Here is a 14240-nt window from a genome sequence, read left to right as displayed (position 1 = left end):
CAGCATCTAGGACTAGATACGCTTTATATAACTTAGTTTTACCAACAATTACTCTTAAAGATAGTGATCAATTAAAGGGGTTCTTCAATTCTTCTTTATTTTATTTCAAGTAACTAAAATGTTTTCATGAACGATAATAACCCAGTTTCTTCACTGCACTGAAGAGGCACAAACTAAATGTCTCCTAACAGAAATAAAAGTTAAAGTGTACAGAGTTCAAGAATAACATGCATTAATATCGCACGGGAACTGGATGTACTTTCAAAATATGAGTTATACTTTGTCTTAAGTTAGTGAAGAAAGCATTTAGACCATAAAATGTTCAATCAATCAATGCGAAAGGAGAATGAAAGAAAAATAAACCTTGGAAGGATTTTAAAAGCATGGAGAAATCGGGAGGAATGTTTCTCCTTTCACGTCAGGATGAAAACGCACTGCAGACGTTAGACGGGGGAGATCCTCGTTATTTTATTATTGACATTAAAACGATGGACAACGTCCAATAAGTCATAAGCAGAAACTCCCATTACTGAGCTTCACCCCAATTCTCAGAAGCGTAACGCACGCTATGTGCCGTTCATCATCAAAACCAGCCCGTTTCCAGCAGAACCACAACGGACTGCAAACATGAAACGTCCTTCGTCACGTCCAATGATGGCAATCCTACACGAACACAAGCGCTAGAAAAGATGAGAGAAATCATCTCGCTAGTGTACGACTGACCCATAGAGTATCTCCATCACATCTGGAAGCACTTACAACAGAATCCTACCTGAATATCAGAAGTTTCATGAGAAATATAAACAAAGCTGTTTTTTTTATATATATATATATATATATTGTTTTGACAACTCCAGCATTCCTTTCATTATCATAATTACTGCTGACAGTCTCTCCAAACGCTACAGAACACACACACACCATTATTTCAGATCAATCTGACAGCGCTGATGAAACACTGGCTTCTGTCAGAATGAATTATCAGTCTAAAATACTCACAGATTTTGCCTCATTCGCTGAAGTTCAAGTTCAGACCGACAATATGAACTGCAACCTATTAGACTGTTGACACTGAAATCCACAATAGAGACATACACTGCCCTCCAAAAGTTTGGAAACACTCCTGGCAAAGTGTGGTTTTGGACAAAATCAGCATAAATTCTTATCATTTTTTGGTGCAAATACATTACAGTAACTCGACATTATCATTGAAGACCAGCAATAATAATTTTCATTTTGATTACATAATAATGGCAATATATATATGTCAAAGTCAGACACGCCCCTTTGCCAGCTGTGATGCTGGTTACTGGTTTAAACTTGGCCCAGGTTTGTAAAAGATTTTTGGGTCAGCACACCTGAATAGCTTCAACAATTGATTGCCAATTAAGTTTAGAATACAATAAACCAATCAGAACCCAGTTTAGGTCAGATAGCTGCTAATGCTGGATATTTAAGTTTTTTCTATGTATAAACTGTTTATGTAATAAAATATGTTTTCGTAGTTTGTGTTGTCCCTTATCAGTGCAAAATTATCACAAATTAAAAAGGATTCATGCCAGTATTGTCCAAAACCACATTTTTCTAGGGCGTTTCCAAAGTTTTGGAGGGCAGTGTACATATACAGTGGGTACGGAAAGTATTCAGACCCCCTTAAATTTTTCATTTGCTAAAATCATTTAAGTTCATTTTTTTCCTCATTAATGTACACACAGCACCCCATATTGACAGAAAAACACAGAATTGTCGACATTTTTGCAGATTTATTAAAAAAGAAAAACTGAAATATCACATGGTCCTAAGTATTCAGGCCCTTTGCTGTGATACTCATATATTTAACTCAGGTGTTGTCCATTTCTTCTGATCATCCTTGAGATGGTTCTACACCTTCATTTGAGTTCAGATGTGTTTGATTATACTGATTGGACTTGATTAGGAAAGCCACACACCTGTCTATATAAGACCTTACAGCTCACAGTGCATGTCGGAGCAAATGAGAATCATGAGGTCAAAGGAACTGCCTGAAGAGCTCAGAGACAGAATTGTGGCAAGGCACAGATCTGGCCAAGGTTACAAAAAAATTTCTGCTGCACTTAAGGTTCCTAAGAGCACAGTGACCTCCATAATCCTTAAATGGAAGATGTTTGGGACGACCAGAACCCTTCCTAGAGCTGGCCGTCCAGCCAAACTGAGCTACCGGGGGAGAAGAGCCTTGGTGAGAGAGGTAAAGAAGAACCCAAAGATCACTGTGGCTGAGCTCCAGAGATGCAGTCGGGAGATGGGAGAAAGTTGTAGAAAGTCAACCATCACTGCAGCCCTCCACCAGTCGGGGCTTTATGACAGAGTGGCCCGACAGAAGCCTCTCCTCAGTGCAAGACTAATGAAAGCCCGCATGAAGGACTCCAAGATGAAAATCCTCATTTTGGCTGCGTGAGATTCTCCAGCTTTGTTGTTGTTGAGCTGTTAAAGCTCCGCCCTCTTTTGGAAAGCGGAGCTCATTTGCATTTAAAGGGACACACACAAAAACAACGTGTTTTTGATCACACCCAAATAGGGGAAAATTTGACAAGCTTTAATAAATGATCTGTGGGGGATTTTGAACTGAAACTTCACAAAAGGTTCTTTGGGGAACTAAAAATGGCTCTTCTATGGCATCGCTGTGGTAAAAAATAACCCTTTTGGAACCTTTATTTTAAAGAGTGTAGCAAAAAAACTCAAGACCACCATCCAAAATGCACAGATACGCATCTATGATTAAAACAATATCCGTGCCTCCTCAGAGCAGCGCAGTGAATCATCTGAAAATCACCGTTCTCACCACAAACTAACACGGGACAACTGCCCCATCCAGCACATAAGATCCCGCTGGCCTTCCCAGAAATTCCTCTGTCAAGGGAACAAGAACAAATCTTCAGCTGCCAAGGGCCAAACACGACCCGCAAACGAATTTATTTTGGGCAAGAATGAACGTTTCAGTCAAGGTCTACAGATATGGCTGAAAAAGGAAAGCTCCCCAAAATAGTCAATCCATCTGGTTCATGTTGTGTCTGGCAGGAACGCTGATGCATTTGACAGCAAAGAAAAACAGACGTTTCTCAGGCACACTGAGTTTGCACTTTTATCTCGCTGAAACAACACACGTACATCACCGAGAGAGAGATTGCCATGATTTACGAGCAAAAGTGCTGGGAAGAGCGTTTACGCAACTAAAATGCATTTTGCGATAGCAACAATCATCGTGGAAGTTTCTAAGAAGAACGAATGGAAACTGACATCTTTAATCCCAAATGGACAAGAGGAGGGAAGCTACTGGGAACGAATCTATTAGTTTTAAACACGTTTACTTGTAAAGAACGTTGAGTGCTTTAGTGAAGCCAACATTTTGAGAGTGTGAAAACCCTGAACTCAGTAAATTGTGCAAATTGCATTTCTGCTGAACAAGATGATTTCTGTTATGGTATGAGAAGTGCAAACATTCATTTTAAAAATAGGCGCACACTCCAAAAACCTCTTATTAGTCATTTATTTCACGGTCCAAGAGGTTTCACAACCTTCATATATCACGCGACCCCTGAGAATTTATCACAACCCCAAGAACTATAGATGTGAAACCAAATCCAATCCAAATAATGTAGATTTATTGTCAGAGCCGTGTGGACTGGAGGGAACAATTAAATGCAACACGGAGGCCAGTGATTCTGTCTAAATAACTCAAGAGAAGAAAATACTACTTCGGGCTCAAATAACAACACATTATCATTATATACATTATTCAGATATTAAATATGACCAAAAATGACCATGTTAGGGCTGAATGATAAATCAAAATAAAATCAGGATCACTTTATTGTCACATTAACATAATATCCAACAGTTTTTATGGATAGAAGTTTATTGCATTTAACTAGATTTGTAAAAGGAAACCTTAGTAAGTATTCTGTCAACTAAACAAAAACTTTAAGGTTACCCTCAAGTTTTCTGCCAAAATAAAAGCTTGATGGTGTAATGTTTGAAAGTGAAAAGATTAAGACAGATACTGTAATTTTACTATTGTGATATAAAATAAAACTTTTTTTTATATTATTATAACAATATATTTACATCTTAAGTTTTCAAATATTCCTTTAATTAATAATAATAATTATTATTGTTATTATTCCAAAGTTCAAAATCACATTTGCAGTATATTACAAAATAATCACATTTTTTGGCCAAATGGTGCAGCCCTAATTTAAGTAATTACTCCATTTCAGCCAGTGTTAATTTAGTAACAGTGAGATACTATTATAGTTTTTTATTAATATTTTGAACTATTTTTTTTTTTGTATATTTTTGTTTAAGTTTTGTCGTGTTTTTGTCTTTTTTAATATGCCTATAGTTTTATCAATATTTATTTCAGTTTTATTTATTTTAGTACATCAAGCTAAAATAAATGAAAATTAGAAATCTTGCCAATAATAAAATAAGTAACTTTTTTCCAACTTTTTTTATATTTAGCCCTGCATATGACATGCGGACAAAAGCACATATATTGTGGCCAAGATTTACTAATTCGTTACCTTGTTTTACTTAACCATGCACACAATATAATAATTAATTCCCTCGTTTGACGAAATTGTGCGCACGATATAATTAATTCCCTCGTTTTACGAAATCATGCGCACAACATAATAATTCGTTCCCTCGTTTTACTAAAACATGCACACAATATAATTAATTCCCTTGTTTGACGAAATCGTGCACACAATATTATTAATTCCCTCGTTTTACTAAAACATGCACACAATATAATTAATTCCCTCGTTTGACGAAATCGTGCACACAATATTATTAATTCCCTCGTTTTACTAAAACATGCACACAACATAATTAATTCCCTCGTTTGACAAAATTGTGCGAACGATATTATTAATTCCCTCGTTTTACGAAATCAAATGCACAACATAATTCGTTCCCTCGTTTTACTAAAACATGCACACAATATAATTATTAATTCCCTCGTTTGACGAAATCGTGCACACAATATAATTATTAATTCCCTCGTATGACGAAATCATGCACACAATATAATAATTCGTTCCCTTGTTTTACTAAATCGTGCACACGATATAATAATTGCCTTGTTTGATGAAATCGTGCGCACGATATAGCAATTAATTCGCTTGTTTTATGAAATTGTGCGAACAATATACTAATTAATTCCCTTGATTTAATAAATTGTGGCCACGTTGTACTAATTCGTTTAGTTAAATCAAAACAAAAAGAATTGTTATATTGTGCGCACATTGTGGGAATGATTTGTTAATTCATAGCCATGATATACATATTTTTTTCCTGCATGTCATGTGCAGAGCCCGTAATTTTATTTTATTTCAGTTAAAGTTTATTTCTTCTCAAGTAACAGCAGTTTTTATGGTTTTAGTTAATTATAATAACCCTGGTTCCAGCTTACTATCATCAGACCACATTTCACATCGCAGTGTTGAATCGCATTCTGCACACAACAGTTCGGATATTTAACGAAGTGACAAACACATTTCTAGCCACAAGACAAACAATGCTGTGTAACCAGAACAATCAATAATACTGTGTTTCATCCTGAGCTCGAACGCAGCTGTATCAATACATGTATATTTCTCACTGGTCACCACTGGACCACAGTCCACCCAAGAGCAAAACCCAGCTGCAGAAGGTCCCTCATCCCTAAAACCATGGCTGGTCTGAAGCAATGCTGCTTCCCAGAATCACCCACGAGTGTGTCTGCGCTCCTGCTCCTCCGCAATCACAGCTGGCGTCTGGAGGAACTATGGGATGCTGAAGGGCTCGGCCAGACCTCCAGCGGTCTCCGTTGACCTTGGCCAGCATGTAGAACATAGCTGGTAGATCTTACCTCCCTGTTGGGTGACAGGACGTCTAATGTGTAATAAGAAAATTATCCTGTTTTTCTTCACTTTTCTTCAGAAACCTGCGGCCTGATGAAGCAATCAGCACTCAGTGTCAGTTGTCATAATAACATTCATGCACATTATTCTGGAAAATCCCAGAATGTGGATCATGATCTCCCCTAAACGAGGAACCTGGGGCATTAACGCAAGGGTTGAACAACAGCCAAACGGATTAAATATGGTGTGCTGAGAATCTCTGATGACAGCTCACCGCATCACACTTCATATGTCAAGAGATTTCCAGACTGAATCAAATTTAAAATCTTACTTAGCTTCAACTTTTGAACGGTAGTAGTGAACATTAAACTGAGATGCAAGGAATTATACGAACATCCATCTTTCAGTACAGGCAAACTCTCAAACCTGCATCCAGGAGACCGGATTTATTTTCCATCAGACTCCATATCTGTGGCTTTCATCTGATGTATTTGGAGGTCTGGACCTCTTTTTTGCTAAATTAGATTTTGTCAGAGGTTTCAGACTCTTGCGAGACCTGCTTGATAAAGGCCTGCAGGAGAATGAATGATTCTTTAATATTTTTATTTCCCATCCCAAATAAGCTAGGCTACATCAAACAAACAATATAAGGTAATATGGGTTCACTGTGGTATGGTAACACTGTTGTTTTTTCATTAACAACACATTTGTACTAAGGCTGTCAATGGATTAAAATTTGTAATCATGATTAATCGCACCCTTTTAGAACAGACATTTCTTCTAAGATCATCTGCGTGATGTAAATGCATGCTTCAGTAATTCATTTGCGCTATTTGCATTAAATTATTTTATCACGTTAAGGGTTTGGAAATAATCACATGCGTTAATGATGATTGCCTTATTTTTTACAGTCTCACAATTCTGCACAATATAAACAACCACCTGCACCTAGCAACCCGAGATTTTAGTTTTATGTGATTAGTATCCATTCAATTCAAATCAGGTTTATTTGTACAGTTCTTTTGAACATACAGATTGTTTCAAAGCAGCTTTACAGAAAATGCATGTATTCATTAGTTCAAGTTTTAGTAATTTTGTTATGAAAACATTTTTTCAAAACATTTCTATTTAGCTTTATTTTTTTTTTGTTACTTCAGTTTTAGTTTTAGTAATTTCAGAACTTCAACTTGCACTTATTTCAGTTCATTGCCAAAGCAACATTTCTAATTTTCATTTAGATTTAAGTTATCAAATATTTAAATTTTATTTCAGCTTTATTTCTATTAACAAAAAGGACTGTAAAAGGTTTAAGTGAACTATAACAACACTGACAAACCCAGCAGTTGGGTTGTTTTAACCCAGAGAATGGATTGTTTTAACCCAGCAGTTGGGTTGTTTTAACCCAGAGAATGGATTGTTTTAACCCAGCAGTTGGGTTGTTTTAACCCGGCGATTGGGTTTTAACCCAGAGAATGGATTGTTTTAACCCAGCAGTTGGGTTGTTTTAACCCAGCGATTGGGTTTTAACCCAGAGAAGGGATTGTTTTAACCCAGAGATTGGGTTGTTTTAACCCAGAGAAAGGTTGTTTTAACCCAGCGATTGGGTTGTTTTAACCCAGCAGTTGGGTTGTTTTACCCCAGAGAATGGGTTGTTTTAATACAGCAATTGGGTTGTTTTAAGCCAGCGATTGGGTTGTTCTAACCCAGAGAATGGGTTGTTTTAACCCAGAGAAAGGGTTGTTTTAACCCAGAGAAAGGGTTGTTTTAACCCAGCGATTGGGTTGTTTTAATCCAGTAATTGGGTTGTTTTAACCCAGAGAAAGGGTTGTTTTAACCCAGCGAAAGGGTGGTTTTAACCCAGCGAATGGGTTGTTTTAACCCAGAGAAAGGGTTGTTTTAACCCAGCGATTGGGTTGTTTTAATCCAGTAATTGGGTTGTTTTAACCCAGCGAAAGGGTTGTTTTAACCCAGCGAATGGGTTGTTTTAACCCAGAGAAAGGGTTGTTTTAACCCAGCAGTTGGGTTGTTTTAACCCAGAGAATGGGTTATTTTAACCCAGTGATTCGGTTGTTTTAACCCAGAGATTGGGTTGTTTTAACCCAGAGAATGGGTTGTTTTGACCCAGTGCTTGGGTTGTTTTTAACCCAGTGGTTGGATTAAATGTTTGCCCAATCTGCTGGGTAGTTTTATGTTACTCAACTATTGTTTAAAAATTACTGTATTTCTTGCTTAAAATGAACCCAAAATATTTTGGAAATTAACATTTATTAATTTGTTTAATAAATGAACATTTATTCATAAGTGTAATGAATAATAACTAAAGAATAAGGAATAAACATTTATTAAATTGTTTAATAAACGTTCAGCTTTTGAAACAATAGTTAGGCTTAATAAAACTACCCAGCAGGTTGGACAAACATTTAACCCAACTGCTGGGTTTGTCCATTTTCAACCAGCATTTTTTATAGTGCACTTCAGTACGAAACTGCAGATACTCAGGAAGCATTAATGAAGCTAAACACAATGCAAATCATCATTGATTCTCAACTCTCCTCATATATTTTCAGTAAAATAAAGATGTTAAATGTGCAGAACGGGCTGGAAGAGAGGCAGCAGAGGTGAGAGCTTGTTATGGTTTGGTTGCGCAGGATCTCGTGCAAGTCACACATTACACAGCCCTCTCCGTCTGAGGGTCAGAGCTTAATGAGACTCGCGCTGGGGGTCCAGAGAGCCGCTCCAACTCAAACAAACCCACTCAAGTCATTGTTCAGGAGCCTCACCAGCATGTATTTGCACAGCAGTACCAAAGCAAAACCTACATGTTTACATACTTCCCTCTGACGGATGCATGAAATACGTTGTTTAGATTGAACGCCAAATCCATAGGAATCATCCGGAACGCTGCGGTAACGCTATACTTTTGTTAAACTTTACACAAAGACAAACACTCACGCACAGAAGCACAATGCCCACGTTTACACGCTCGTTACTTTGCAATTAAAGTTCGTATGCTGGTTAAGATGCTGGTTTTCATGCACATGTGAGAGTGGACAGTGATTTTTTTTATTGTGTTGTTGTTTTCTAGCCCTGTATGCAGCATAAAAATTGTAAATGAATCGTGATTTTATAAAAACTATACTTAGAATTTAAAAGGGTGAATCTTATGCAACCAGTCAAGAATGTCCAGGTCACATTTCAGCCCAAAATCAAAGGAAATTGTTCACATTTTGATTAAATTCTATGGAATTAGACTTAAAAAGTAAAAGAAAAAAGGCACTCCAATATTAAGAATGTGGGGATAATGTGTTGAATTATTCAGAAAATATAAAATAATAATATAAAATGGATTATTTGGTTGTTTTATGCAGCTAGATGCTGGTGTGGATTTCTATATACTTCAAAAAAAAAAAAAAAAAAAAAAGGGGGTAGCAACTTTTAGTTTTTTAAGGATTTAACTTAAATTTACAGTTAAAACCATATATTTCATTAACTTGGACTGAAAAAAAAATGGTGTGGAAACAATTTTCACACAAATAATAACAAAGAAACAGCATGAAATTCTGAAGTAGTTTCTTTTAAAACACACTTCAATAATATAAAGTGTATATAAAGTTACTATATAAGCAGTAAAATCTGTTTTGAACCTTTAAACTGAAATATTCTGACAACCACTTTAAAAACACAGCTAAAAAATGGGCTATATTTAAGAATTGTCATGTATTTTTATTGCCAATGTGTGAAAAGCTTCTAACGAAACTTAAAAAACGAGATCTTCCCTGACTTCCTAGGTTGTATATGAAAGCCTGTAGACTGATTTTGGATGGTTTTTGCTGGGAAAATCAAAAGAATGTGACGTTTATTATTCTATGACACATGAAATGAATGAATGCTTATACAAAGTTCAGGATAAAATGCAGATAGAGTCGTTCTGTACTGTAATGTCAGTGTGTCGTGCAAAGAAAAGAGATTCATTCAAACTAACTCAGATCTATATAGTCTATAGTCTCAAATATACTTTATAATCACACTATTATAATCTGTCATCTGTCGACAACCGCTTTGGTGGACACTGGGCTTTACTGTTAAATTTGCGTTCATTTTTTCCAGCGTACCTGTGAAGAGTAACTCTCTGTGTTGTCGGTGTGTGACGTCGGGGCAGGTTGTCCCTCCAGCCATGTGATTTTCAGTGGGTTTCCCGTCAGGCCGATCTCGTTTTTAATCGCCAGGTCCTGATTAAGGGCACATAAAAGACTGACATCATTAAAAACAAAGATAAAGCTGCACAATGAATAGTGAATAGAGTGTGTGTGTGCTGAAGTCGAACGAGCCTCCAGGAGACACAAAGACTGTTCTTCACGAACACGGCCATGTTCTCACCGCGGGAAGCGCAGACCGCATGGCGGAGCAGAAGCCACAACAGTGCCGTCCCTGAGCGACAGGGCCGAATCTCAGACAGTCTCACGGGACGAGACAATAACTAACGTTCTGCTTTCCATTACATACAGATTCCTGTGCATCAGACGGTCACGATATACTGGCTAAAACTATTTAATGCACATGAAATAATTCACACTAATTCTGTAATAAATACATTTATAATCTAAACAAAATGTATAATATATAGAAAATATGTAAAAAAAAAAAACTGCTTTACTTTTATGTATTAATTAATTTTTTTTTTCATTATTGTCATTACCTGTTTTGTCCTATGTTTTTTGTTTTTGTATTTCCACACTGTATGCATCATAATAAACTGTAAATAAATCATGCATAAAAAATAAAAATAAGAATAAAACATATTTAGAGAATATATAATATATATATATAAAATATACACACAAACACACACCTCTGTTTTGTCCTATTTTTTAAATTTTATTTATTTTGTTGTTGTTTTTGTTGTTTTCTGCCCTGTATTGTATAAGTCATGAATACTTAACTAAAAATATAATAACTTTTAAAATATTTTAAAATAATTATAACAATATTTACAAAATACATATTCAAAATATCTAAAAATCTGCTTTACTTTCATGTATTAATTATTTATATTTTCTACTTTTATTTTCATCATCAGCTCTGTTGTGTCCTATTTTTTTATTAATACTATCTATTCATTTTGTTTGTTGTTGTTTGTTTTTACACCCTTTATATCTCTTAAAAAATGTAAATAAATCATGAATACAATTTGTAGAATTTTAAAAGAATTTTTAATTCGAAATTTGAAATTTAGAGGATTATAATAACATACACAAAATAAAATGCATATTCAAAATACATAAAAATCTGCTTTACTTTCATGTATAAATTGATTAGTTATTTTTTTTACTTTCATCATACCTCTAGCTTCAATTTGGTCTATTTTATTTTATTTGATTGATTTTGTTATGCATGTATATTTTATAAAAAAAAAAAAAAAAAATCACATCAAATGAAACTGTGTTGAATTGAATTTAAAAAAAGCTGTTTTGTTTTCGAACTGTCGTGTGTTTGGAGATCTTACACAGATGAATCACACTCACAGCAGCTTTTACTGATGCGAACTCCACCACGGCACTGCCTCTCTTCTTACTGGATATCAGAATGTTCAGGACGTCTCCATACTGCAACGCAAACATCATCACAGCACAATGATCACCCCTGCAAAACGGTTAAAATCTCTGTTTTCAATTTTGTGTGGGCAGAAACGAGGAGAAAAGAAAAGAAAAACCGTGAGAAGGATTTGACTATTTTTAGTGCAAACTATTTCTCCCCGAGTAGTCAATGCTTATAAATGTCCGTCATAAATCACCAGAGCGCTCTCTATTTCTGTTCAGAGCATGAGAAACATTCAGGCTCCATATTCTCCTCCAGCTCATTCAGCTCCACACTCACAGTCTCCTGCCAAAAAGGTTTCAAATCAGGAATTCTGGGAGTGAATTTGGAGCATGAGTCAATATTTGATCTTTGACCCTCGAAAAGACTAAACACTTTGAGCGCTCTAAAACATGACGTGAATCCCATGAACACATGTCCACTTCTCCTCAGAATTATATTCGAGTAATGTAAATTAAGCCTATTTTGGGATCATTAAGATATTTTTGTATTATCCTGAGAATTACACACATTTTCCTCCCAAAAGCGAATGTCTGGATGTTTTATTTTACAATTTTATTTAAATCAGCATCAATTAAAGGCAGTAACAAATACTTGTATGTATACTTAATTTAAATAAATAATGTCATTTTAATGAGAATCAGGAGAAAATGAGCTTAACTGTCATAAAAAATGCAATTAATACAAAAAAAAAAAAAATCTTAAAATAGACTTCATTTTGTCTGTGCCGATAGCCTAGTGGTTAGCATGCCGACATGTGGTGCATTCACGGTGACCCAAGTTCGATGTCCTTTGCCGATCCTGCTTTCTTTTAATTTTGTGTTCAGATATGATCACAACATTTATAGCCACAATTTAACCACAAAATCAAAAGAAAAAAAAATTATTTATTTATTTTTTTTTAATAAAATAAAGTCTATTTTTTAGGATTTATTAAATTTTTAGGATTCATTTTCATGAGTTTAGCTCTATTTGTGTCCTAAATAGATGTTATTTTATATAAAACATCATTTTTACTTTTTTCTTTTCTTTTCATTTTGTTGTTAAAAATGTAACCACAAATGAATAAAAAATACAAAGAAATTATGTTTTATTTCAAATTTATTTCAAATAAGGATTCAATTTTTTTTTAGGATTTATTGATGACAGTTTATCTCATGTAATAAATCCTAAAAAAAAAAGGTCCTAACTAGACGTCATTTTTCATAAAAGATCTTTCTTTTGATTGTGTGATATGATTACAAAATTTAACCACAAAATAATTTTTTAAAAAAATCTAAGAAGAAGAAATACATGTTTATGTAAAATAAAGTCTATTTTAGGGCTGTTTTAAAGGATTTATTGAATTTAAAACCCTAAAAACATCCTAGATGTTATTTTACAGAAAACAATTTCTTAATCCTTTTTTTATTATTTTGTGTTAAAATATGATAACAAAATATATAACCACAATTTAACCACAAAATCAAAATGTAATGTTTGTTTTTTTTTGTAAATAAAATAAGGTTTATTTTTAGGATTTATTACATGCCATTTTCATGACAGTTTAGCTCTATTTCTTTCCTAAATAGATGTTATTTTATATAAAACTTAATTTTTACTTTTTTCTTTAGATTTTGTTGTTAAAAATTATCACAAAATGTAACCACAAATATTTAACCACAAAATAATAACGAATAAAAAGAAATGATTAAGTTTTATGTAAAATAAAGTCTATTTTAGGAGGTTTTTTTAGGATTTATTGCATTGTCCAATTTTCACGACAGTTAGACATTATTTTAGAGAAAATATAATAAATCTTATTTCTTAAATCTTATCTTATTTCTTTCTTTTTAATTTTGTGTTCAGATATGATCACAAAATATATAACCACAATTTAACCACAAAATCAAAAGAAAGAAATAGTTTTTTTTTTTTTTTTTTTGTAAATAAAATAAAGTCTATTTTAGGAGCTTTGTTAGTATTTATTGCATTGTCCAATTTTCAGGACAGTTTCTCTATATAGACGTTATTTTACAGAAATATCTTAATTTCTTATTCATTTCTTTTTTTTTGATTGGACATATTGACATGTTTCACAAGATTCTTTTATTCTTCTATTTAAGCCATGAGCATCAGTACGGGAAGATGTTTCTGAGAATAAGGCGTCCCTGAAAATCAGCTTTATCGCTGCCTGGGAAAAGCAGTAAGAATATTTGACATTCAGAACCGGGAAATCTCGCCAACAGTGACAAAGCAGAGCGTCCCACTGGAAGCCTATTTTACACATCCAAACATTTCCAAACATTTCCAAGGGCTCGACCTGTTCACAGAGTCCAAAACACACATCTCGCTGGAGTTACACCATCCATAACCTTCACGTCCACTCTTCGCAGGTTTGCGAGCTGTTTATGCTGATGCCGACCCATAAAGAGGTGCGTGTAGAGGGACAATTGAATCAAACACGAATCCTGACGTCATTAACACTCTGGCAACGGTGCCAGAAGATTCAAGACGGGAGTGGCAGCATTTGCGTGGTGTTGGTTGCATGTGAAGAGCACATTTCCTAGAGTCCCCTGACGGCACTAAACGTGTCCGTGAAGCCGGGTCGTAACGGTGGCATGTGCGCTGCATCGCCTTCGGCATTTTGAGCAGCTATAAAACTTAATATTGCTCACACACGGGGGGAAATAAAAGCTTTTTAATGGCTGATGTCATGCAGACCTGAAACCTGCGGCGCTGGACAGCAGAACCTGCTCATTAAGAGCAGAAAACAGCTCATTC

The 14240-nt window shown here is 34.9% G+C and overlaps 1 protein-coding gene across 1 annotated transcript in view; it reads right to left on the bottom strand.

The window, feature by feature from the left end:
* The window catches only part of dnajc17 (DnaJ (Hsp40) homolog, subfamily C, member 17), an 84227-nt gene that overhangs the window by 22095 nt on the left and 47892 nt on the right, over positions 1-14240 (bottom strand). Inside the window, exons 9-10 of the mRNA XM_067366954.1 lie at positions 11405-11485; positions 9995-10111 (exon numbers count right to left, since the gene is read on the bottom strand). Of these exons, the coding sequence (XP_067223055.1) occupies positions 9995-10111; positions 11405-11485 (198 nt within the window). The remainder of the gene's footprint in view (positions 1-9994; positions 10112-11404; positions 11486-14240) is intronic.

Source organism: Chanodichthys erythropterus, chromosome 18 (genome assembly GCF_024489055.1).
Source record: "Chanodichthys erythropterus isolate Z2021 chromosome 18, ASM2448905v1, whole genome shotgun sequence".
Lineage (NCBI taxonomy): Eukaryota > Metazoa > Chordata > Actinopteri > Cypriniformes > Xenocyprididae > Chanodichthys > Chanodichthys erythropterus.
This window is presented reverse-complemented; position numbering and strand designations above follow the sequence as displayed.